General features: G+C 46.5%; 1 protein-coding gene across 1 annotated transcript in view; it reads right to left on the reverse strand.

Annotated features, from left to right (window-relative positions):
• Positions 1-6,194: 6,194 nt before the first annotated feature.
• The window catches only part of MCM3AP (minichromosome maintenance complex component 3 associated protein), a 57,249-nt gene continuing 36,166 nt past the window's right edge, over positions 6,195-27,277 (reverse strand). The window contains exons 20-30 of the mRNA XM_011954245.1: positions 25,850-25,918; positions 25,468-25,602; positions 22,751-22,904; positions 17,835-18,093; positions 17,515-17,612; positions 16,003-16,393; positions 14,640-14,897; positions 13,983-14,112; positions 11,838-12,044; positions 7,892-8,042; positions 6,195-6,487 (exon numbers count right to left, since the gene is read on the reverse strand). Coding sequence (XP_011809635.1) covers positions 6,329-6,487; positions 7,892-8,042; positions 11,838-12,044; positions 13,983-14,112; positions 14,640-14,897; positions 16,003-16,393; positions 17,515-17,612; positions 17,835-18,093; positions 22,751-22,904; positions 25,468-25,602; positions 25,850-25,918 — 2,011 coding nt within the window. The 3' untranslated portion in view covers positions 6,195-6,328. The remainder of the gene's footprint in view (positions 6,488-7,891; positions 8,043-11,837; positions 12,045-13,982; positions 14,113-14,639; positions 14,898-16,002; positions 16,394-17,514; positions 17,613-17,834; positions 18,094-22,750; positions 22,905-25,467; positions 25,603-25,849; positions 25,919-27,277) is intronic.

The following is a 27,277-nucleotide window of genomic DNA, read 5'->3' on the forward strand; positions in this document are numbered from 1 at the left end:
CGGGGCCTCTTGCGCGCCCTTTAGAGGCTTGCGTCCCAGGAGCTTGGCCTCGTGCGCAGCGCTCTCGAGTGAGCGTGTCTGAGTCGCCGGTGAGGAGGGTCCCGCTGCAGGTCGGAAGGAAGGACATGGGGAGCGAGGCTCGAGCGAGGGACAGCGAGTGCGAAGGTTGGGTGGCAGGGAATTGCTGTCGCATGGCAGCATTTGTTCGGACGCCGGGGCCGGGGGTGGGGGCAGGAGGCCGCCCTGAGGTGAGGTGGGCGCGGGCGGTCGGGGCCAGTGGAAGACCAGGGGGAGGGCGCCACCGGGCGTCCCTGGGAAGCTGAGCGCCGCGTAGGCTTCGCCGGGGGGAATGGGGTAGACGCGGTGAGGCCGAGGGCCCCCAGCCCTGGCGGACCACAGGGGCCAGAAGCCCTGCAGCCCGGGGCAGGGAATGGCTGCGTTGCAGGCCAGGACCGAGCGCGGTAGAGCCTCAGCTGCTCACGGGGTCGCTGGAATTCGGGGTGGGCGCCCTCAGGAGAAATTAAAGGTGAAGAGCCTTACCAGCAGTGGGAAGAGGAAGATGGAGGCAGAGCGAGTGACCGAACTTGGAAGGGACAGCCGGGCGCAGCAGGTCAGGAGGCGTCTGACTGTTGGAAACATGGCTGACGTCTGGAGACTGCTGCCCGTGGTCCCTAAGGTCAAGGACCCAGCATGTCTTCATCTGGCCCACAGAAGCCCTAACATCTAATTACAGCTGCCCCAGCCTAATGAGTGTTTCTGCACCCACTCCTCAATTCCTGCCCCCAGCCTAACTTCGAAGGGGGCGTGAGCCACAGGAAGCCGGAGAAGAAAGTTGGAAGAGAGAGTGGACAAAAGAATACCCACAGGCATCTTCCCCCTAGTGGAACAGCGGGGTTTTAGACAATCAAGGATACTCACCTTTTCCTATCCCAGTTCAGAAACGAATGAAAAAGACACAGCAATAAGATGGGTGGATATTAACATATCAGCCTTGCCACAAATTAAAAAGCTAGCTTGAAGGACAAGGCTCAAATCTGCAAGCAAGAGGGCAAGCTACTAAATCACCCGTAAGTCAGACAAACATATCCCCCAGCCTCTGGGCTATGGAACTGCCTCACTGAGCACTATGCAATTGAGTGCCGACCAGAAGACACCCCTCCAGTCAACCCACAGACCCCAGAAAGAGTACCCAGAGGAGCTTGAGCACTCCACCCTATCTGTTCTCTGAAATTCAACCAAATGAGTCACTCTACTTCTCTGGAAGCAGAAAGAGGCTGGAAGTTTTTCTCTAGATAAGTTCCTCCATGTAGAAACATGAAGAATAGGAATAAGGGGCTTCAGCCTGGATGGAATCTCACATTGAACCTGGCAAAGCTAGGTGAGGGAAGAGGTTTCAATTGGAGAAGAGTTTGAGTTTTGATATTTTAATGGACTGGACTTTTTATGAGTAAAATAACTCGCTCTTTTTAATGTCTGAAAGAGAACAAAAACTGTAAACTACGTCTGGGAATTGACGCAGTTAAGCTTCTAGGGACAGTCATGAGAAAAAAACACTGTTCGTATCTGCTTGCATACTACTGCATCCAGCTTGTTCATTAAGCCAGATACAGAAGGCTCTGAGGATTTTGGCCTGCACAACTGGGTACATGGTGGTGGTCATTTACTAAAATAGAGGTGTCTTTTACTTATTTATTTAGTGACAGGATCTCAGTCTGTCACCCAGGTGGGAATGCAGTGGCACAATCATTAGCTCACTGCAGCCTCAAATTCCAGGGCTAAGTCATCTTCCGGGCTCAGCCTCCTGAATAGCTGAAACTACAGGCCTGTGCCACCACACCTGGCTAATTTTTTTTTAAGTTTGGTAGAGACACGGCGTCTTGCTATGTTGCCCAGGATGGTCTCAAACTCCTGGCCGCAAGGAATCCTCCCACTTCAGCCTCCCAAAGTGTTGGGATTATAGGCATGAGCCACTGCATCTGACCTAAAATAGGGAAAGTTTGATTGGGAAGTTCAGCTTTAAGTGGGGACAAGTTATACTAGTGATGCTTATTAGACATTCAAGTGAAATATTGAGTAGGCTAGCATTCAGGAGAGAAGATAATGCTAGAGATAGGAATTTGGGAGTCATCTGCTTTCAGGTACTGTTTGAAATCATGAGACTGGACAAGATGAATTAGGAAATGCACATAAAACAGAGAAGTTCCAGGATGAGCCCTGGGGCACCAACCTTTTCCAGTATAGAGGAATGGCCAGAGAGAGGAGGAAAACCAGAAGAATATGAAGTCATAATGTAAGTGAAGACATGGTGATCTTTGCTGACACTTTGAAGGGATTGCAAAATGAAGACTGAGAATTTATTATTGGATGCAACAAAACAATGTATTGGCAACTGACAAGAGCTATCTCAGGAGACATGGGGAGAAAAGCCTAATGGCAGAATTTTGAAAGACACTTTCAGTTAAACATGGCAGACTGAGCATAAACATTAACCTCCATTTCCTACCCAAACCCTACTCACATAAAGTAATGAAAGACCAAAAAAAAAACCCATAAAGAATGGGAGAGGAGACACCAGTAAGCAAGAGAAGTCAACAAAATTATAGAGACTGGGAATGGATGGAGAAGTGATAACTGACTTAGCCAGAGAGAGTTGAGACTTACATTTGTGGGTGAAGCCAACAAGAGACCGGCCGGGCGCGGTGGCTCAAGCCTGTAATCCCAGCACTTTGGGAGGCCGAGACGGGCGGATCACGAGGTCAGGAGATTGAGACCATCCTGGCTAACACGGTGAAACCCCGTCTCTACTAAAAAAATACAAAAAACTAGCCGGGCGAGGTGGCGGGCGCCTGTAGTCCCAGCTACTCGGGAGGCTGAGGCAGGAGAATGGCGTGAACCCGGGAGGCGGAGCTTGCAGTGAGCCGAGATCTGGCCACTGCACTCCAGCCTGGGCCACAGAGCGAGACTCCGTCTCAAAAAAAAAAAAAAAAAGAGACCATTCCTGCCAGCAAATACCAGGAACGTGCAGAAATTGGAATAACTGATGGAAAATTTTTGTGAGGAACAGTGTGACTACAGGTCCCCTCTCCTACTTGGGTGGAGGAAGTCTGCAGTTGTTTAATCAGAGTAGGTGTTATCTCAGGCATGAGGCATAGCTATGGGTCACTGAAAGCAGACGGATTGAGTGAAAGTCTACACATGTGGGTCCAGGCTCACTTCTCCCACTCAGCCAGATAGCATGAGATAAGAGTGGAAGGATTCCTCTGGAACAGCTGGCCCACAAGAAAAGTCCTGCAAACACTGGCAACTATAACCCAGTAGAAAAACAGAAACCTATTAGCTGGCAGACTGTACCCATTGACGGTTTTCAACAAGCTCCTTAGAGCCCCATCGTCAGCATGAGCCAGACATTTGGGGAAAACAGTATGACATTACCTCCAGCCATGCAAGTGATACATCTTGGACCGCTGACCCAGTCAAGCCTTCAGATGACTATAACCTCAGCCAGTACCTGATTGCAGCTGCATGAGAGATCCCAACAGAAAGCTGCCCAGCTGAATTCTCAAATTTAAGCTACTGTATTTGGGGTGATTTGTTCAATAGCAATAAAAAACTAGACAAAAGGACTACAAAGTGCCCAGCACAATACATTGGGCAGGGGTTGGGGAGGGAATGGGGAGGCAACATATGAAGTAATGTCATTGAGAAATTTGAGAACACCAGGAATAGAGGTGATCTCAAAAATTTCCAGCAACAAAAAAAGCAAAAACACAAAGGAATTATTTCCAATCTAAAATTCTGTTCCCATTCAAATGATGAATCAAACCTAAGGATAGATAAGTCCAAAAAAAAAACCATTTCTTTACTCTCACAACATCCTTTTGACACCAGATGTAGAGGATTTCTCCCCACTGGCAAGCAAGCATTCAGCTGCGCAGCAGACACCAGCTGGGTATCCGCTTCAATCCTGCACCATCTACCTGGAGATAGCAGCAGATCACACAAGTTGAGGACTCTGTGCCACAAGACTGAGCCCCATGTCCAGTGTCAATCACAAGCCCCAGGTTGTTTTACCTGTCCTTCTGGGTTCCCAAGACCCCTCCTTGGCTTTAATTTACAAGAGCAGTTCACGGAACTCAGGGAAACACATATTTATTATAAGGCTATTTTAAAGGCTACAAATAAACAGCCAGAGGAAAAGATATACAGGGCAAGGCCTAGAAGTGTCCCAAGAGCAGGAGCTTCTGTCTGCAAGGAGTTGAGATGTGCCATTCTCCCAGCATGTGGATGTGTTCCTGTCCACCTTCCTGGAAGCCCCCACACATTCGGCTATCCACAAGCTCTCTGAACCCTGTCCTTTTAGGTCTTTAGGAGGCTTCATTACATAGGCATGATTGATTAAATTATTGGCCACTGGTGATCAACATCACTTTCAGTCCCTCTCCCCCAACCTCTGGGAGTCTGGGGGGTGGGCTGAAAGTTTCAACCCCTCTGATCATGCCCTGGTCTTTCAGATGACCAGTCCCTATCCTGAAGCTACACAGGAGCTGTCCACCATCAGTCATCTTACTAGCATACAAAAAGACATCACTTTGGAGATTCCAGGGATTTTAGGCGTTGTATACTAGAAGGCAGAGACAAAGACCAAATATATATTTGATAATATTACAGTAGAAATAAAGACATTATAGATATTCAAGCTCAGAAGGCTACTAAAGGACAGGCTCCATCAAGAAGAGAAAACCAAGGAAGAAGAAAATACGATTCGGAATCCAGGAAATGTTCAAGTTATGGCAGGAAGACAGGGGGTTCCCAGAGGAACATCTTGAAGAGAAAGTGGAGCATATTACCTGATGCACGTGACTTTGTTGGGAAGAGCTTTACACTTAGGGCAGCGACTTTTGGATGAAGTAGTGACAGGAGCATAGAAAACCAAGCAAATGAGAAAAACAATGTAATTATTAACTCCAGGAAAAATCAAAAGTTGTACCTAAAGGAAATGTAATCATAAACCAATAAAGGGCTCAACAGCAAATGGTAAACATACAGTTATACTAAACTGTGAGTGCAAGTTTCAGCCAATATTAAATTGCTTAGGGAGACTAATATGAGAGGAAATGTGGGTGTCGAGGGTGGGGGTGATAGTATGTTGTGGGAAAGACAGTATAAGAGAAGCTAACTCTTCCATTGTAGGAAGTCAACAGTGTCTAAAGTCAAGATTAAGAAATAGCATTAAGTCTTTACATGAAGTTAATCACTGAAGATCCCTGAGTTGAGTAGCGTGTGTTTGGAGAAGCAGGGATTGGATGGTAGATTTGGCAGAGGAGGAGGTGCTCTTCTTAGTGCTATTGTTTTCTCAGTGAAATAAGAAGGACGTGATCTAAGAGGTTTGAAGAGAACGAGAAGACATGAAATAGAGTCGGGTGTAGGATTCAGTCAGGAGATGCTGAGTGGCAGTTTAAGATCGGTGGTCATATGCTACGTCACCAGGTCAGTTAATACCTCTTTCTGTATATGGCTCAATTTTATCCCCTCTTCACACCAATTGCTAGCAAACTTAGGCTTATTCCCTTTGAATTTCACCCAAATGCCTGTAGCAAGATTCCTGCCCCACATGCCATTTTTAAAAGTAAATGTGACTAGATCACTTCTCTGCCTAATCTTCAACAACTGGTTCTCACAGCTCTCAGAGGAAGGTGACAAGAATCTCTGACTTCACCCTGCTGGCCTGTTCCCCTCACTTGGCCACACAACCAAGCTGGTACCTTCAAGCTTTCATCATGCCCTCTCAAGTACACTGTCCCCAGCTACACCCCTGCACTCCTCTCCAGGAATTCTTTCTCCTCTACCCAACCAGACCCTGTTCCATCCCCTGTTTCTTCCTTGCTACCAATTCAGGCCCACGCCTCATGCACATTCTCTGAGAATTATGTACATAAATACCTGCTGACTGTCCTGGACGTAAGCTGGGTAGGCTTAGCAGGCAAAGGCCGTGTCTTTCTTTATCTCTGCATCACTGATGTCTGGCACATCAAGGACTGCTGAGAGAATGAATCGCCTGTTACATGGAAATGTAAGCTCCAAACGGCCTCAGAGCATATGCTGGTGGGTGACAATCTGAGGTGGTCATGAATATAGGAGAATATTGAAGAGGTCACACAGGGGCAACAACTTTTCATTATGAAAAACTGGGAGACTTTGACACTTAAATGGTTTATTTGCATGATTAATAATCACATTTCCAACAGTGCATCAAGCATCTGAGAATAACATTATTTTGAGTAAAAACAGAAACTCTTTGGGAGAGACCCCCTCCCCACAGGTCAGCTGCTCAAATGTCCACCATATCTAGCAGCGCAGAGAGATGGAGCTCAGAGGCAACTTCCTCTTCCCTTGAACTCCGAATCAGCCTTTCCAGGTGCTTTAGCCGCTCGGTTAGACACGTTCCTGTTGCCTCTGACAGCTGCAGCTGCTCCCTCGTCATGTCACTCTATTTGAATAAAAAAGAAACTAAACAGTTTTGGAATGTCAATAAACCACGACCTCTTCTCTGTGAAGGAACTAGATCTGGATCATGTGAGAAACCTCATCTGAGCAGTCATTTATTTTTACAGAGGGGAAAAAAAAATTATCCATTGTACATCCTTCCAGCCTCATTTAGCTCGTACATTCAGCTGGTATCTGCATACAGACTGTTTGCCTTTGTATTCTATCATGAACAATTTCCAGTGTCAGTCATTTTTCACCCAGGCTGGAACACGGTGGCATGATCATAGCTTACTGCAGCCTCAAACTCCTGGGCTCCAGTAATCCTCCCAGCTCAGCCTCCTGAGTAGCTGGGACAACAGGCATGTAGCACCATGCCTGGCTAATTATGTACTGTAGAGATGAGATCTCTTTATGTTGCCCAGGCTGGACTCAAACTCCTGGGCTTAAGCGATCCTCCCTCCTCAGCCTCCCAAAGTGCTGCGATTACAGGCATGAGCCACCGTGCCCAGCCAGTCATTTTTAGAAAATACCATCATCAAGGGCTGTGAATTATTCTATCATGTGAATGTATTATAATTGTTTAATCAGACTCCCATCTTCAAACATTTATTGCTTCTACTTTTATACAATATAACTAATGCTACAGTAAACATTTTTATACATTAATTTTTAGGGAATATCTGGTAGGTCAGAATTCTTTAGGTCAGAATTGATAATTCAAAGGGCATGAACATTTTTAAAGTATTTGCCCAACTGATGAATGGAAACAGTAGGTTATTTTAATTTGCTTTTCTCCCCTATTGAAGGGCTTCCTAAAGCCAGTCCAGGAGCCCAGTTCTTACCTGTTCAGTGGCACATATTTGTGATTGAAACTCTGTTTTTGCATCTTTAACCACTGAAGGAAGAATGGTAAGGTAAAAAGACCTTAGGCTTTGGAGCCACTTGGATCTGGCTGTGAAAGGCAACCCTGACCACTCACTACTTGAATACTCTTGGGTGAGGCTCTTGACTTGGGAGTTTATCTTCTGCATTCCTTAGTTTCCCTCAGGAAAAATTAATCCCAGAAGGGAGGTCTAGGTAATGCCGAAGCTCAGACAATATGTGCTCTAAGAGAAGCTGCTGTCATCACCTTAATGCCCTTAACTACACATCAGCACACAGTTACAGGTCTTACTCAGTTCTTAAGAATATTTCATTTCTATTCTTCATTTATTCCATAGGCAGAAACTCAAAATCAGTTGGGTCTCTATAACAATGATATGGATAAAGTTTAAGAAAAGGTCTAATTTGAGCTAATAATTTATTGGTCATAATATCATAGGATAAATCATGATACTACTTTTTTTCCCCAGTCATTCTCTCAATCTTTAATTATTATGTAAAATGCCAAATGTATACTTCTCACCTGTGGGCTAGTAGTTACAGATGTTTTCATCACAGGTTCAACAGCGTGAGAAAGAGACACTAGAGTCTGAGGAAGATAGAGGGGAAGGGAAGTTAAATCCGTGAATGCTCCTGAGTCTTCAGACAACCATTGCTGAAGCTGATCTTCAAACCTGAAACAATATATAATAAATTCAAAAATATTTGAGCATTAGGAAGTTAACTATTGTTCATTAATCTTCCATATATACTTAAAAACTTTTTAAGCCTTTGCTTTTTTTAAATTAAATTAAATTTTTTTTTTTTGAGATAGAGTCTCACTCTGTTGCCCAGGCTGGAGTGCAGTGACGTGATCTCAGGTCAGCATAAACTCTGCGTCCCAGGTTCAAGTGATTCTCCCGCCTCAGCCTCCTGAGTAGCTGGGATTACAGGCACGTGCCACCGTGCCCAGCTAATTTTTTGTACTTTTAGTAAAGATGGGGTTTCACCATATTGCCCAAGCTGGTCTTGAATTCCTGACCTCAGGTGATCCACCTGCCTCGGCCTCCCAAAGTGCTGGGATTACAGGAGTGAGCCACTGTGCCTGGCCAATTTTTTAATTGTTATTTTTGACAAAGTCTCGTTCTGTTGGCCAGGCTGGAGTACAGTGTTACAATCTTGGCTCACTGCAACCTTGACTTCCCAAGCTCAAATGATCCTCTCACCTCAGCCTCCCAAGTAGCTGGGACTACAGGCACATGCTACCCAGCTAATTTTTGTATTTTTTTGTAGAAACGGGGTTTTGCTGTATTGTCAGGCTAGTCTACAACTCCTGAACTCAAGTGATCTGCCCATCTCAGCCTCCCAAAGTGCTGGGATTATAGGCAGGAATCACCACACCCAGCCTTAAGCCTTTGCTTTTTACTAAGAATATAACTAAGTTATTACATCAACTAAGAAGCAGAAATGTACTTATTAAAAATTTAACAACTTCCTATAATAAAGCTTAATTTAAAAAAAAACTAGGCTGGGCTCAGTAGCTCACGCCTGTAATCCCAGCACTTCGGGAGGCCGAGGCGGGCAGATCACCTGAGGTCAGGATTCCAAGACCAGCCTAACCAACATGGTGAAACCCCATCTCTACTAAAAATAAAAAAATTAGCCAGGCATGGTGACACATGCCTGTAATCCCAGCTACTTGAGAGGCTGAGGCAGGAGAACTGCTTGAACCTGGGAGGCGGAGATTGCAGTAAGCCGAGATCACACCCTCGCACTCCAGCCAGGGCAACGAGAGCAAAAACTCCACCTCAAAAAACAACAACAACAACAAAAACCACTTCCCTTTAATTTATAAATCCAATTCCAATTTATATTTAATGAAAAAGGTGGCATTAATCCAAAAACAACTGCTTCTATGTGTTACTTAACATTACTTGTAATTGTCTTATTTGGCTTATCTTATTTAATTTACCTTGGTTTTATGCATCTATAATTAATTCTTCTGACATTTTCCAAATGTGTGGATTGCTGCTTATAGCTTAAAATTAACTCAAAATAATATGCCATTGCCACCTAACGTACTCCAGAGCTGTCTACTTCCATATACCAGTCTTTTCAAGAAAAACAATCTTGGCCAGGTGCAGTGGCTCATGCCTGTAATCCCAGCACTTTGGGATGCCAAGGCGGGTGGATCACCTGAGGTCAGGAGTTCAAGACCAGCCTGGCCAACATGGTGAAACCACGTCTCTACTAAAAATACAAAAATTAGCCAGGCGTGGTGGCAGGCGCCTGTAGTCCCAGCTACTTGGGAGGCTGGGGAAGGAGAATTGCTTGAACCTGGGAGGTGGAGGTTGCAGTGAGCCGAGATCATGCCACTGCACTCCAGCCTGGGCAACAGAGTGAGACTCTATCTAATAAAAAGGAAAAAAAAAATCTTATCCCAAACCACTTAAATTATAGAGACTGATTTTAGAAATCGGACACATTCATTCACCCTTCCAACACATATCCATCAAGCCTCCTCCAGATGCTAGGCATCATTCTAGGTACAAGGAATATTGCACTGAAACAAAACAGAGGCCCTGCCCTAAGCAATTTATACGTTAGTGAGGAGAGACAGACAAGGAACACATAACAAGAGAAACATGGTTTGAAGATGAGAAAGACAAAGCAGAGCCATGGAAACAAGAAGGTCGGGGATAGGCAAGGAGGGCCTAACAGAAGCAGACATTTGAGCAGAGATGTGAAGTGAGTACGAGATCAGCCGTGGGGATGCTGGGGAGAATGGAGGGGGCTGGACAGTCCTAGGCAAAAGGAACAGCAAACTCAGAGGCCCAACTGTGAGCTGCCTACCATGTTCAAGGAAGGAGCGGAGCTCAGAGGAAATGGGGGCAAATCACTCAGGGCTCTGGCCACCCCTGTAAAGTTTGTCTTTGAATGAAGGTGAAAGAGGGAAACCACTGAGAGGCTGTGAGCAAGCAAGTGACATGACCTCCATCTTAACTCACTTGCAAGGCACCCACCAGGTCTACCAAGACTAAACTACAGCCTACTGTAATAATCCAGAAGGAAGATGATAGTGGCTTGAGCCAGGTGGTGGCCATGGAAGTCATAACAAATGGTCCAATTCTGAATGTATTTTCAATAGAGCCAATAGGATATGTGAATGGGCTGATGTGAGGGGATGATTCCAACACACTTGATCTAGGCAGCTGGAAGGATGGAGCCGCCATCAACAGAGGACCACCAAAGGAAGGGGTTGGTTGGAAGAAAGCTGGGAACTGGATTTGGGATATGTTAACTTTGCAGTGGCTACTAGACATCCAATAGATGTCTAATGAAGATATCAAGGAAGCAGTAGGATGTTCAAGTGTGGAGTTCAGAGGCCTGAGATACACATTTGGAGCTGTCAGAATAGTGATGTTATTTAAAAATCCATGAACTGGATGAAATCTCTGAGGAGGAGGTACAGATGATGCAGGGGAGAGGTTGAGAGAATGAATCCGGGGGGCAGCTGGGGGATGAGGAGGATCCAGCGGGGCAGGAGGGGACCACGGACATCCTAGGAGCAAGTATGGGATGCTACCAGGGACTGGGGTTCATGGTCATGTTCAGCCCTGAGCCAACGGCAGGAGACCGGGAAAGGCTGGAGAAGTGAGTCTCACAAGCGTTTTTGAGGAGTTTTACTATTAAGAGGGCAGAAACATGAAGTGGTGGCTAAAGAGGGAAATGAGGCCAAGACAGGGAAGCATGTTTCATGTCTGTGTGCTGCTGATGGGCACCATCTAGTATAGGGAGGATGGTAACACTAGAGGGACACTCACGGAATGAATTTCCTCGGGTAGGTGGGAGATGAGATCCCAGCCCAGGGAAGGGCTGACTTGGACGACAAGCTGCATGGTTCCTTTCCAGCAACAAGAGGGGTCAGCATGGGGATAGAGGGAGGATGCTGGATGTGGCTGGGAGGGCAGGGAAGGCAGAGGACAACCTGGGGAAGGTCCCTTACTCCTGATTCTACTTCTCAGTAAAATGGTCAACATGACCATCAAATGAAAGCAAAGGAAAGGTACGCATGGGAAGGAGGAAAGTGGGCAATGCAGAGGAGGGGCAGCCCCAGCTCCTGCCCATTCACAGCATGGGATCATCCACCAATGCCTCAGGCTCCCAAGGGCAGGGTGCTTCTGGCCAGCCATACTGTTCAGCACTCACCATCCTCTGAGTAGACTTAACCACATGAATTTCCCACAAAAACTTAACACTGACTTTCAATAATAAATAATAAATGAAATTCACTTAAAAACATACTATCTAGGGCACTGCTTCTGTCTTCAAAGAGCTTTTAAATAGTTACAGCACTAAAACTGTTGCTAATAATCTACCTTCCCTTCTCCATCCTGGCTGTCTTACATCAATCAAGCAATAACCAGTCTCCCCTCACAGCATAAAGCAGACTAAACCACACACATGAATTAGAAGGAAGTGGGCTTCACCTCTTGTTCTCCTCTTTCTCCAGCAGCAGACTGCTCGACAAACACTGCGCCAAGAGCTCCTCAGCAGAAGCTCCTCGCATCAGATCCTCTGTGCGGGGAATCCTCCCCTCTCGGCCACCCTCTGTGCTCCTCCTCCAGTTACGGTGCATGTGAAGCCATGGTATGGGAAAATTGTTTGCAGAAGGATGAAAAGGCTTTATTCCCAAACTGTAAGTACATGATTTGAAATGCTTATGGTCAAGAAAATATTTCTACGGCATCATGTAGAGCATGTAGATCCATTTGTACATGTGCATTCACATGTAAGAACATGTGCCTCAGACTCATGTGCTCTCCTGGGACAGCTCATGCTGGCCCCATGCCTACTTCTAAGTTTCCATCAAGTCAGAGAGTGGGGCAAAGAGGGAAGGCAGCCCCTGCACTGTGGTGACCCTCATGCACAGAGGCATGGAGACTGCCTGTTCCTCTTGGAAGTTTGTGCTCTCACGAGGCAGCTGGGTTTTGGAGCTTCTCTGCTTCGTGTCTTGCCTTCCGCCCTAGGGTTCCAGATTCCGTTTTTCCCTAGTATTGGCAAGGTCCTTATTTTTTCTAGATAGCTCTTGGATACATTTGGAGGTAATGTTTCCAAACAGTGAGAGAGAGGGCATCTGACATTTTTCTCTAAACACATGCCAATGTTTGTCCTTTCCCCACTGATTTCAATAATTTGGCGTAACATTTTTGTCACGTATTCTGACTCTTTATTCTGATCCATTCATCTACTCTGGCATCCCCTCACGGTTTCAAGTACTGGAGCTTTACTGTATGTTTTGCTATCAGGCCAAGCAAACCTTGTTAGTCTTATTTTTTTTTTTTTTTTTTTTTTTTTTGAGACAGAGTCTCGCTCTGTCGCCCAGGCTGGAGTGCAGTGGCCGGATCTCAGCTCACTGCAAGCTCCGCCTCCCGGGTTTACGCCATTCTCCTGCCTCAGCCTCCTGAGTAGCTGGGACTACAGGCGCCCGCCACCTCGTCCGGCTAGTTTTTTGTATTTTTTAGTAGAGACGGGGTTTCACCGTGTTAGCCAGGATGGTCTTGATCTCCTGACCTCGTGATCCGCCCGTCTCGGCCTCCCAAAGTGCTGGGATTACAGGCTTGAGCCACCATGCCCGGCCGTCTTATTTAAAACTTTCTCAGCAATTGCTGCATATGTTTTTATCCCGATGAATTTTAGAACTTATCAGTACCAGAACTGACATCTTCACAGCATTGTATCCTGTCAACAACCTAGTCTGAACCTCAATGGTGCAGGTTTCCTTTGTACATATAGGCCCTGAGAACTCATGTGTTAAGGGTTTATTGTTGCAAATGAGAATTTTTTTTTTTTTTTTAAACATGTTGTGGATCTATCTATCTGATCACCTTACTGAACTCAGAATGCTTCTATAGACTTGACTGTTGATTATCTTGGACTGACAACTGTACTGTCTGGAAATGACAGTTTCCCCTTCCTTTCAGTATTTGTGCCTGTCTATCCCACATCCCTGTGCTGGTCAGGATTTCCAGGACAATAGTGAATAGTAGCTGGGACAACAGGCTGGTTCTGATTCCACTGTTCCTAACATTCTACCAAGAAGCATGTATTTTTTCTATTTTGGTAGTTTTATGTTAGGTAGCCTTATCAAGTTAGGACTTTTTTTTTTACCCAAGCTAAAGAAATTACCCAAAACAAAGAAATGTTATCAGGAATGGGTATTAATTTTAAGAAATGTATTTCAACACCTGCTAAAATTACCACTTATTTTTCTATTACGGGAACAAATTACATTAATAGATTTTCACTGTTATTGTTTATCCTGGGAGAAAGCATACTTGTGACTTTTTTAGGTACTGTGCTTTGGAACCAGATTTGGAAGTGAGATGAAATGTCAGCTGTACTCTCCTGGTTAGGTATGGTTTCAGGGTCAGGTTCGCCTGATAAATGAAGTGAGATGCTTGTAACTTTGCTCTAGAACAGTTTCTACTGCAGGGAATGATCTGTTCCTTGAGGCTTTTTCACAGTCTGTCCACAATGGACTGGATTTGGCATGTAGGATGTTAATTTCTATGTACTTTGGAAGAAAAATACAGTTTAGCAAGAAACAGAAACATACTGAACATGAACCTCACCGTCCCTCTCTCAGCTGTAGCTCCTTCTGCGTCTGCAATCTGGCTTGTTCCCACGACAAAGGAACATCATATTTTTTCAAATCGTTTTTAAAAAAATACACACATATCTGACCATCTTCACTCAGTGCCTCTGAGAAAACAATACAAAAACAGATAAAGAGGCCAGCCTGGCCAACATAGCAAGCTCCTGTCTCAAAAAAAAAAAAAAAAAAAAACAGGTACAAATATTTAAAGAGCGACAGGTGGCATGTGCTTAAATTCACTGATTTAAGTGCAAGCTCTTTGATTAAAGTCACACAATTATGTGACTTCCACACTTGGGTTAAATAGGCTCCCAGTGTCCATGCATCACTCAAAGTCCAGATAGGCTTACATCCAGACTGGCAGGGCCAGTAATGACTACTCAAAAGCCACAAAATCCTCTCTAAGAGCCACCCTAGGGGGCCTGTTTCAGGGAGGTGAGTTCAGGCTCTACCAGAACCTTCCTAGCTTGTCTCAATGTTTTTAGGTCACTCACTTGAAGAGGGAAGTCCTAAGGAAAGGAAGGATAGGGACCCAAAAGAAAAGCAGCAACATCAAGTAAACATCTTCCTTTGCAGAAACTAGACCAGGAAAGTCTCGTGAGGAGCTGATCCCATCGCACCAAGCTCTAACTACCTGACGTAACAGGAAGCCGGGGGGGCTTCCAGTCTCTCAGCTTGTGGTTGATACACAAGGCGATGAGGTCATCCCATGGGATCTCCATGACTGAGGGGCCTGCCCCATGGACTGGGGAGGGGCTCTTGCTCTTCCACCTACAGTAGGTTCTGCAGAGCAGGTTCTCCACCTGGGACTGGAGGACAGGCTGTGTCTGGCGTGAGCTGGGGATCTGGGAGGTGTACTGGACAACCATGGAGCACACAGGGAGCCAGGGGGCTAGGGAGAAAGTGCCTCATTAGTTACAGGTTTGGCCAAAGTACAGGTGAAAATGTACATGAAAACATTTTTAACTCTATATTTTCTTAGGAGAAGGCAACTGACTGTGAAGTTGAGAAGTCTGCTTTCTAACCACAGCGGAACCACAGTTGTTGAGGGAAGAGCAGCTTATTCCCAGGGTCTAGGTGAGGGATGCAGACAGTCCCCCTTAACAGTGTTGCTAGTAAAGGTCCACCCAGAAGCTCTGACTCTACAGGCCTGTGGTTGTGCCTAGGAAATCTGCATTTTAACAAGCACCCAGATGAGTCTGGTATAAGTGGTTTAGCTTATTTTGGGGAACCCCAACCTAGCCACAGCACTGAGGGCTTGTGCTGAGTGGTTTGCTTCCCTTTGGGTTCTTTCAATAATGAGCATGAGTTAGACCTACTACAGACCACACCCCACAATTCAGAAGGGTGCCTGAGGCCCAAAGGGGAGTGTCTATGCTAATGCCGCAACTTCTGCCAGATAAGCAGCTCATTCCCTTCTGACTGCATGGGAAAGAGCAGCCCCATATGCCATCCTGGGCTTGAGCCAGCCAGATGGCCTGTAGGATCTGTGTCAAAACAGCCCAAAGACAGCCAGGAACAGGGGCATAGCCAGAGCCACAGAACAGGGCTTCTTTGACAAAAAAGAAACATTAAATCAGCACCGAGTGCCATGGCCATGGCTTGGGGACAGGGCTACGTGGTCCCCATGCTCTTTGCCCCTGGCTTGTCTGTTTGAAAACAGGGACCCTGCGGGGCAGGCAGGACAGGATCAGGGTTGGTGTTCCTCCCAGTACCACTTGTCACTTTCCTCCTGAGGCTGAGTGAACTCCCATGGACTGCTCTGCTGGTCAGGAAAGGCTAACAGCCCCCACTCCACAAAACCCAGCTTGTTCTGGCCCATGAACCCAAAGGAAGGTGCAGGCGAGCACAGCATGGAGACACGCATGTGCCCAGTGGAGGTGGACGTGCAGCCCTCACACTGGTGCCCAACACCTGTCAGACGGTTACTACAGTGAGAAGGAAGCCTGAGGTTTGGCTGCAGCCACCCACCAGACCTCCCCAGCACGAGCACGTACCCCCCAGGGGAGGAAGGTCCATCTGCGGAAGCTGGAATCCAAGCACAGCCTGCTTCAGCCACGCCAGGTGCTCTGGGGCATTCCAGTGCAGGTGAGGAAGCAGCCGGCTGCCCCCTGCCTCAGCAAACTCAGTGACAGGCCAGGACAGATCACACAGCTGTTCAGAGGACACCACGGAAGCCAGGAACTGCAGCACACTGTTAAACAGCTCAATGATGGCGCCAGGCTCCTGCGAAGTGAGACCGCCCAGACGCCTCTCTCTTCTGTCATGGAAAAAGCGGCCACTAAACTCATGGCCAATCCCGTCTTCAACGTACTGAATGAGAGTCTGGCAGCAAAGGTCAAGGGAATGGGGGCAGTGGGAAACCAGCCACTGCACCGCTTGCAAAACCTGAGAACAAAGACCGTCAGAAGAGACCTGGTTGAAGAGTTCACACAGTTTTTCAAAAACAGCCTTCCGAAAGGGCTGGATCCCCCAGGGTTGCCCACAGCAGGTAACACCAGAGTACTGGGCTCTCAACTGTGGTAGGAAGGGGAACAGAAGTGTCCTGTGCAGTTGAGTTAAGCCTTCTAGGGCTCAGGAGACATGTCCAGTAGGGGCACTAAAGAGAGCCCCCAGATCCCATCTGGCCTGAGGAGGAGTGTGACCTGCATGGCTGCCCCGTGGAAGCACCCACACCCTCAGGAAACCAGCCCTGAACATCCCCTTCACCATGCACAGAAATGGAGTCTTCTCCTTTTTCGAAGGGACTAATAGCTTCACTATGTGCCAAGATGCCTTCACACCCTCTAGTTATCTCACTTCCTATAGTTATTTTAATTCCTGGCACCTCTTTCTCTAAATTGTTAGCAAAGACTCCCCCTGCCCCCCTTCTTTTTTTTTTTTTTTGATAAGGGGGTCTTGCTATGTTGCTCAGGCTGGTCTCAAACTCCAGGGCTCAAGCAGTCCTCCTGCTTCAGCCTCCCGAGTAGCTGAGATTACAGGTGTAGGAGCTACCATGCCCAGCTTCAGAATTCCTTTTTAAAGGAAACATCAAATAACATTATTTCTTCACATATTCAGAGGACAATTACCCTAGAAAAACAATTTCTGTATCTGACCTTCAGATATATGTTCATATTTTAAATTCATAGAAACAAAAACACTAAAACATTTTACATAAACAATTTAATTTGTAGATAGCAGGACCGTGGACAAATTTTATCTTTTATTTTGATTTCTGCTTATGTTTTTAGAAAGTTATCTGTGTAAAACATACAACTGCTTCCAGGCGCAGTGGCACACCACAGTAGTCCCATGTACTTCCCTTGGGAGGCTGAAGTGGGAAGATTGTGTGAGCCCAGTAGTTTGAGGTTGCAGAGAGCTGTCATCTTGCCACTAAACTGGGTGACAGAATAAAACGCTGTTTCTTAAGAAAAAAAAAATGCTAATGCTAATATACGCTCAATTCAAGATACAGCAAAAGGGGAAAAAAATATCTTGACAGACCATTAAAAATGATGAAACCTTACCTTAGTTGAACCTTGTAGATCATTAATGGAATCAGGGATCTCGGTAACAGTGTAATCTGAAATCAGCTTAGCTGAAACCAAGTCCTGTAGCATCAGACCTTTAAGAGAGACACAGATGAAGGTCACTCGCATTCTGCTCTCAGCACACCTGCTAATACATCTCACTGTGCTGACCGCACGCAGTCCTGCAGTGGACAGTAACCATAGGGGTTGCTGTCTCAGTGATTCCTGACCCCAAAACTACTGGACCATCCTCAGACCCAGGGCCTCCACCCATTTTTAAACAATGCTGCTTCATAAACGAGACTTCCTTCACAAACCATCTTCCACTTCCTTCTCAACGGCGTCCCCTCCTGGGCTAGGCACAAGAACCACCAGAGGAAGTGCAGGCTGGAAGGGCTTGGCCTGCAGGAGCTGCTTGAGCTGCAGCAAGGCCGAGAGCCAGTACACGTCCTCCTCTGCCACGTCCTCACTCTTCATTTTGGGGGGAAGCAGCAGCATGAGTCCACTGGCTCCCAGGAGGTCCTTCTGTGTCTCCACAGCATCGATGGCACCATCACTGAGGGCACCATGGGCCACCTGCAACAGCATCAAGATCATCAGGAGACACACCATGGGACGCATCAGCAGTGATTGATCTGCCCCAGAGCAAGTGCAGCCGAAGCTCTCCATGCACTAAATATTGACTGTACTCCAGACAGGCCTCCAAGGGCATGGCTGGGCATACCCTGTAGTTATCTTACTTCCTGTAGTTATTTTAATTCCTGACCCGTTTCCCTAAATCCAACTGTTAGCAAAGACTCCCCCCAACCTTTTTTTTTTTTTTTTTTTTGGATAAGGGGGTCTTGTTATGTTGCCCAGGCTGGTCTTTGAACCCTTGGGCTCAAGCAGTCCTCCTGGTTCAGCCTCCTGAGTAGCTGAGATTACAGGTGTATGGAGCCACCATGCCCAGCTTCAGAATTCCTTTTTAAAGGAAACGTCAAATAACATTATTTCTTCATATATTCAGAGGACAGTCACACTAGAAAAATAATTTCTGTATCTGCCCTTCAGATATAAGACATGTTTATATTTTATTTATTTTATTTTACTTTTTATTTTTTGAGATGGAGTCTCGCTGTGTCACCCAGGCTGGTTTGCAGTGGCATGATCTCAGCTCCCTGCAACCTCCACCTCCTGGGTTCAAGCAATTCTGCCTCACCCTCCCTAGTAGCTGAGATTACAGGGGCCCACTACCACGCCCAGCTAATTTTTGTATTTTTAATGGAGACGGGGTTTCACCATGTTGGCCTGGCTGGTCTCGAACTCCTGACCTCAAGTGATCAGCCTGCCTCAGCCTCCCCAAGTGCTGGGATTACAGGCGTGAGCCACCGCACCCACCCCATGTTCGTATTTTAAATTCACAGCAACAAAAATGAGAATTAATGCAACAGAATTAGTGCAAGAAACAGCCAGGTCAACAGGTAATTTAGCCCCCAGCTACAATTGTGTTTGCCCATATTACTATAATTTTAATTAACCTTAAACAGGTATAAAAACAGTTAAAGCTAGGCACAGTGGCTCATGACTGTAATCCCAGCATCTGGGGAGGCCAAGGCAGGAGAACTGTTTAAGGCCAAGAGTCAAGAATTCAAGACCAGCCTAGGCAACATAGCAAGATCCCATTTCTACAAAAATAAACAAAAATATAAGCCCATAATAATAGAAAGAGGGAAGGCACGCCAGCAGCAGATGAGGGATTCTGATACATTTCTAGAAAGCAGCAAATAGATGTGACTAATCCCTGTGTTAGGGAAGCAGAGGATGCCATACCTAAAGGCTGCAGGTGTCAGTGTGTAAGAAGTCAGGTTGACTATGCCTGCAAAAGCCCTGTATACCCAGGCCCTGAAGACACCAGGAGCCAAAGGTGAAGTTCAGAGCCTGGCCCTATCGGCACCCACCACTGCAGGCAACCTCTATGCACAACCAGTCCCCCTGGGCCCCTGAACAGGAGTCCTGAGAGGACCCAGATGTAGGGCCATGGTCAGGCAGTGGAAGGGACTCAGCGCCAAACCACTCCTGACCCTACCCTGAGAATACCAGCAGCTCCCCAGAAAGCAGATGGCACAAGTCCTTTCCAGAAAAACTGAACAGTCTAGGGAACAGACATCCAGATCCAGACATTTGGGAGTCCCTCCAAAAAGGCTGGCTTGCCATTTAGCTACCTTCCACCCCGCCCCAAACATAGAACTTCTGGCTAGCCTTTTAGGGCCTCACTCAGATATAGACAGACAGCCTTGGGTAAGGCATCTGAGGAGGGCCTCCAACATAAAAGAGAGAAACTGGAATAACAAAGAGGAAAAAAAGGAGGAACCAGGTAATACATGAACCAAAGAAAACTTAGACCCCAAAAACCCTAATTTCCTTGGGAAGATAAGATGATGCATCCAAAAAATAAGATGCTATGAAAAAGTCATGATAAGAATAAAGAGGAAATAAGTTATATATATGGAATAAAAAATTCAGTAGGACAATTGGAAAATCAAGTCAAGGAAATCTTTTAGATCACAGTAGGAAGAGACGAGATTGAAAATAGGATAGAAAGGGTAAGAAACTCAGAGGATCAATTGAGGAGGTCTAACATCTATCTAATAGAAGCTCAAGAGAGAACAGAAAAAAGAGAGAGTGTCATAAAGACATGAAAATGTCCCAGAAGTGAAATAGGAGTCTCTGGCCTGAAAGAACCTGCTAAACCCTGCACAGTGAGTTAAGGTAGTCCAGTGCCATGCATAACAAAGTGAATCTTCAGGATGCCATGAACAGAGAGAAAAGCCTTCCATAGAGCAACAAAACCAGGCCACACAGAAAGGAACAGGAATAGTACAGCAACAGTGGATGCTAGGTAACAGTGGAACAAAACTGGAAGGAAAGTAATTTTATTTTTTTATTGAGACGGGGTCTCCCTCTGTCATCAACGCTGGAGTGCAATAGCGCGATCGTGGCTCACTGCAGCCTCGAACTCCCAGGTTCAAGCAATCTTCCCACCTCAGCTTCCCAAGCTACTAGAACTACAGGCACACACCACCATGCCCAGCTAATTTTTGTATTTTTTATAGGCAGGGTTTCACCGTGTTGCCCAGGCTGGTCTCGAACTTCTGCTCTCACAACAATGTGCTCACCTCGGCCTCCCAAAGTGCTGGGATTACAGGCATAAGCCACTATGCGTGGCCAGGAAAATAATTTTCTACCTATAATTTTACAAGTGTAGCTAAACTATGAAGCAAATGTCAAAATAAATGCATTTTCTTTTTATTTCCCCCAGCCTAAGGTATTTTGTGAATAAAATCATTTTCATAATGGAAAGTACTCAGAAAATTCCCCTCCCATGACATATACCAGCCAACAAGGGGCTGAACCAAGAAAAAATACTGCAGCAGCTGCTGCTCATGGCAACACTGAGCAAGCACCTGGCCTGTGCCAGACACTGTCCTACGCAGTCTGCGTGTGCACTGCCTTTATTCACAGGAGCCAGATGAGCATCTCCACCAGACAGCACCTGCACAGGCTTGGGCAGTTTATTTTACCGTCTCTGAGTAAAATAGGAATAAGAAGTAATAGTACCCACACACAGGTGGCAGAGACACTGGGGAACTTGCCCAAGGTCACAGAGCTTCCAGGTGGAGGAGCAGGGACATGTGCTCATAATGATGGCACTAACGCACATGTTGCCTGGAGACCAGCCCACAGATGAGGGTTCCCGGACAGAGGGAACGTGGATCAGGTGAAGTGACAGAACATTTTGAAAACTCTACTGAGATATATACAGGCCCCCAGTAAAAATGAAAGAGATGAAGAGAACTATGTTAAGTGAGACAATAAGGCAACTCTGTTTCTTGCAAGAAGAAAATAATTGTGGTTATAGAACACTACTGGTTCTGAGGTAAATAGCAGTCACAGAGCCATCAAAATATGACCCCACTCACTGGAGTAATATAAAGTGATAGTGTAGCTATCCCGGGAAGATGTGGAAGGCTGAGCAGGACCATGGCACAAGAGGCCACGCTGTACCTAGGGTGGTATGCGGCCGCCAAGAGGGTCCCCCTGATTCCACCTAGTGTTCATGGCCATGTGTGATCTCCTGCCCTGTGAGCTGGGCCTAGCCACTCACTTCTGACAGGCAGAAGCCAACAAGCAACAGGATGTCACTTCTAAGTTTAGGTTATAAACACACTCAGACTTCCATCTGGGCTCACCTCTTGCTCACTCTGATGAAAGCCAGCTGGCATGCTGTCAGCTGGGGAGAGGCCCATGTGGCAGGAACTGAGGAAGTCTTTGGCCACAGCCTGCAAGGAAGTGAATCCCGACACAAGCTCACTAGAGTGAGCTGGGAAGTAGATACCCTTCAGTCAAGCTTTCAGATGAGACCACAATCCTAGCCAACATTTTGATTTCCACCTATGAGAAACCTTCAGCCAGAGGACCCAAGCTAAGCTACACCTGGATTCCTGACCCACAGATACCATGATAACAGACTTATTTTAAGCTGCTATGTTAGGGGTAATTTGTTACTTAGGAATAAGGTAACGAATACATTTACATTAATGGGAAGTCAGCAGAGAACATTTAAATAGATAAACTTAGAAACAGCTGTGTAAGTGCGTAATCTGGAAACATGAGAAAAATGAGACCCTGAAGAAAGGAGTTAAGAGAGGAAGGAGGAGCTATGTCTCGTTTTAAATCATGTGGCATTATTTGACTTCTTTTTAAGTACATGGAAGTGCTACTTTCATTAAAAATGAAAATGAAGATAACAGGAACAGTAAACTAATTTCCAGTAAATGAAATGTGACTTTGTAATCCCAGGAAAAGGGAAGAATTTTGCACCAAGAAGTTACTGTTGCCTCAGAATGGCAAGAGCATAGATGGTTCTTATCATCATCTTCATACTTCTTTTACATTTCCTCATTTTTAAAAAGTTTTGTGTACGTATTACATTTAGGAAATCCAATATATAGTATTAAAATAGACAAAGTAAAGAAGCAGGCTGGGCGTGGTGCCCCCTGCTAAATCTGACTGGCTTAAAAAAATAATTTTTTAAAAGACATATATGGAGACATATAATACTTGCTTCTGAGCCTCCTGCAGTCTTTCAAAACCACATTAGGGAATAAGCAGTATTTGCATGGTTCCAGTGATATATGGGAGTAAGTGAAAGTAATGAAAACACAGAAGTAAACACAAAGTAATTATAGTTCACCTTTATACACACGTTAACAGAAATCATCTGATCCCCTTTGCTGCTAAGCGAGTTGAAAAGCGAAAGTGTCTGAATAGCACCAGCATCGCTGGATGTGTCATCCATTGAGCCTTCATCTCCCATGAACTTGACTTTTAACCAATCTGCTAGAATTCTACAGATTAAAAAAAAATAATAACAATAAAACATTGAAGAATCTAAATTTGAATTATAAAGACTTTCAGGAAAAGAAGAGAAATATAAGACCTACATCCATAGATACCAAATCTTCCTATGAAGCTGACTTACACAAAACAGGCTGTCATTTCAAAATGGAGCAACGATCTTTTCCTTTTTTTTGAGACAGATTCTCGCTATGTCGCCCAAGCTAGAGTACAGTGGCACAAACTTGGCTCACCGCAGCAAGCAAACCTCCTGCCTCAGCCTTCTCAGCAGCTGAGACTACAGGCATGGGCCACCATGCCCAGCTAATTTTTCCATTTTTTTATAGAGTCTCACTCAATCTCACTATGTTGCTCATGCTGGCTTCAAACTCCTGGGCTCAAGCAATCCTCCCTCCACAGCCTCCCTAGTTGCTGGGATTACAGGCATGAGCCACTGCGCCCAGCTTCTACTTGTTCTTAATTGGGCAGGAGGAGGGGGCACTCATGGAACTGGCTCATTCTAATGTGACTTAAGATTCTGAAGCATTAAGATTTTCAGCAATAGAAAACATCCCTAGAGTTTGAAATACATGTTTTTTACAGATCAGATTTCTCATACCTGAGACCTTAAGAATTCTTAAGTGACATGAACTTATTAGCAAATGAGAAGACAGCTATTTTGTTTGAAGAAATGAATCAACAGCTGGGCGTAGTGGCTCACGCCTGTAATCCCAGCACTTTGGGAGGCCAAGGCAGGTGGATCACTTGAGCCCAGTTCAAGACCAGCCTGGGCAACATGGCAAAACCCTGTCTCTACAAAAAAATACACAAAACTCAGCCAGGCGTGGTGGTGTGCGCCTGTAATCCCAGCTACTTGGGAGGCTAAGGCAGGAAAATTGCTTGAACCTGAGAGGCGAGGGTTGCAGTGAACCAAGATCGCACCACCACACACCAGCCTGGGCAGCAGAGTGAGACTCCATCTCAAAAAAAAAAAAAAAAAAAAAAAATGGATAATACAGGCTTTCTTTTTAAGTGAAAAGGTGTTCTGGAATTAGTAACAGTGATGGTTGCAAAACCCTGTGAATATATCTAAAAATCACTGAAATGTACACTTTAAACGGGTGAAGTTCATGGTATGTGAATAACATTTCAATAAAGCTATTTTAAAAATAAACTGTAAGCTGGGTGTGGTGGCTCACGCCTGTAATCCCAAAACCTTGGTAGACTGAAGCACACAGATTGCTTGAGCCCAGGAGTTCAAGATCAGCCTGGGCAACATAGTGAAACTCCATCTTTCACACACACAAAAAAACATTAACCAGGAATGTAGTTCCCGCTACTCAGGAGGCCAAGGTGAGAAGATCAATTGAGCCCAGGAGGTCGAGGCTGCAGTGAGCTGTTATCACACCGTGCCCTCTAGCCTGGTGACAACAAAGCAAGACCCTGTCTCAAAAAAACACAAAGAGACTGTAGTTGCTTTAAAAACACGACTTCTGTATGCTATTTGGTTCCAGGAAATAAGATCATGTCATTTTTTTTCTTTTTTTAAAATGCCAAAAGTTTAAGGGAAAAAAATGGAACTATAGCAAACAGACTATAAACTATCTTACTGAAGAATCTAAAATGAAGCAGGTCTATCCATGTACCTTAACACAGCTTGAAATAACAATCAACTTGTAAATGCTTTTGGACTAAGACTGTTGCCAAGTAATATGGTTCGGATTTGTATCCCCACCCAAATCTCACGTTGAACTGTAGTCCCCAGTGTTGGATGAGGGGCTTGGTGGGAGGTGATTGTATCATGGCGGTGGAATCCCCCTCGCTGTTCTCATGATAGTGAGTCCTCAGGAGATCTGGTTAAGTGTGTGGCACCTCCTCCTCGCTGCTCTCATGATAGCTCTCACAAGATCTGGTTAAGTGTGCAGCAACTAACCCCCTCGCTGTTCTCACGATGGTGAGCTCTCAGGAGATCTGGTTAACTGTGTGGCACCTTCCCCTCGCTGTTCTCATGACAGTGAGTTCACGAGATCTGGTTAAGTCTGCGGCATCCGCCCTTGCTGTTCTCCTTATAGTGAGCTCTCAGGAGATCTGGTTGTTCAGAAGTGTGTGGCACCTCCCACTTTGCTGTTCTCATGATAGAGAGTTCTCATGAGATCTGGTTAAGCGTGTGGCATCTCCCCCTTCACCTTCTCTTCCTCCTGCTCCAGCCACGTGAGACGTGCCTCCCTCCCCTTAGCCTTCTACCGTGACTGTGGGTTTCCTGAGGCCTCCGCAGCCATGCTTCCTGGACAGCTGAGCCAATTAAACCTCTTTATAAACCACCCAGTCTCAGATATTTCTTTAAAGCAGTGTGAGAACGGACTAATACACCAAGTTTATGGCATAAAAATTGGAATAATCAAATCTAAAGTTTCAATTTAAAATCATGAGCAAAACAGACTGTAAATCCAAGCATTAAAACATAAACCTACACTTCCGAGGTTCTATCACACATGAGAATACCCGGCCCTGGCCCACAACTCTGCCCTGCCCACTCCACCTCTTGGAAACCCCACAGGGGAAACCCTTCCTGACCTGCCACGACTCTCCGGGGACTGCTCCTCTCCATCCGGCAACACCAGCACCAGCTTCCAAAACACATGCTCCTGCCTCCCAGGGAGGTGCTCAGCCACAAGGGACGGCAGGTCCAGAGACGCCCACGCCACATCACTGGGAGGAACAGACCCCCGTGGATTAGCCAGGGTGTGAGGCCCCAGCAGGAGCACACACATCCTATGTGCAGGAAGGGGCCGGGTGGAGGAAAATCAGGATCAGAGGTTGAACTGCAAACTAGAAACCAAGTCTGGAACTCATCGAAGAGACTCAGTTGGAGATGCATGAGGTGGGCTGCCAGTTTGACAGACTGGGGAACTGGGGGATCACCAGGGGATACGCAGAAGCGTACGGCATGACAGACCTCAGCAGCTGCTGGTAGAAGTGCTGAACCTTCATCTGATGAGCTGTCTTGTTTCTGAGCCGCCTCAACCTGCAAAGGAAAGCAGAATGACAGTGTTACCACAGGAGCTTAGTGAAAAGTACTGGCTAGTGTCCCCTGGGGAATACTCAGGAGACTGAAAAACACATTTTCTGCCAAAGAAACGGGTTAGAGGATTCATTCATCCCACAAATATCACATTAAGTATCTGCTGTGTGCTGGCTGCAGGAGATTCAACAGTAAGACAAAATCCTGCCGTTCAAGAACACAGGCTCTCATGGGGAGAGAACAGCATCTCTAAGTGACTAGCCTGGCATGTGCGAGGTGATGGCAATGTGGGCAAAAGCTGCCAGGTGAGGCTGGAGCCGGGTGCTTACTGCAGTCTCACTCAGGGTGGTCAGGTGGGATGTGAGCAAAGACTTGAAGGAAACAGGGAGAGCCAGCATGACAACTTCTGGAAACAGCAGAGGGCATGGCTGTGCCAGGCCATAACTGGACCTGGCATGTTTGGGGAGAGCGGTGAGGGCAGCGGGGGAGGGGTTGGGTCCACAGTACAGAGACACAGGGAGCGCTAGGGACGCCGCCAAGAGGCAATGCCACCGAGAGGCAACGCCGCCTGGCTGAGCTGTCGGAGGATCCCTCCGTTGTGGTGCTGAGGATGCGAGCGGGGCCCATGGTGGAAGCTAGCAGACAGACAAATGCTGCATCAACATTCCAGCGAGGTGGAGAGAACTGCCATGCCCTCAGTGCGTTCTGAGGGCAGAGCTAAGGATGCTGGGTCTGAGATGCAAGCCCAGGTTTGTGCCCTAAGCACAGGACGACAGGATGGCATCCTATGAGCAGGAAGGGGCAGGGTGGGGGAAAATCAGGTTCAGAGGTTGAACCGTGAACTGGAAACCAAGTCTGGAACTCAGGGAAGAGGCCTCAGTTGGAGATGCATCATGGGGGCTGCCAGTGACAGACAGGGGTGACAGGGATATCACCAGGGGGTGTGCAGAAGGGAAGGGCAGAGGGCAGAGGTCTGGGCTGAGGGGGCAGAGTAGAGGGCTCAGAGAAGGAGACTGAGGCTGACAAGGGCAGCTATGGAGGGGGGACACAAGAAACCATGACTCCAGGAGGAGGCCAGGCCACTATGTGAAGGCAGCCATGGGTGAGAAGGGGCAGCCCCAGCCCTGGCCTCGCAGCATGCCTGCAACAGGCTGGGACCGCCACCCACCCACCCTGCCTGCGCGGAACCTGACGGGGCCCAATGAAACCCACAAGACAGTTTTCAGAGGGAACATCCCGTGATGACCAGCAGGGCGATGAGACGTGACATGAGGCCCCAGCAGTGTGCCTGCTAGGCCGTCCAGGCTGCCACCCCAGTCCCCACCCACCACCCACTGGGAGGCCGGGGAGCCCTGAGGCCAG

The sequence above is a fragment of the Colobus angolensis genome, unplaced genomic scaffold (assembly GCF_000951035.1).
Source record: "Colobus angolensis palliatus isolate OR3802 unplaced genomic scaffold, Cang.pa_1.0 Scaffold38, whole genome shotgun sequence".
Lineage (NCBI taxonomy): Eukaryota > Metazoa > Chordata > Mammalia > Primates > Cercopithecidae > Colobus > Colobus angolensis.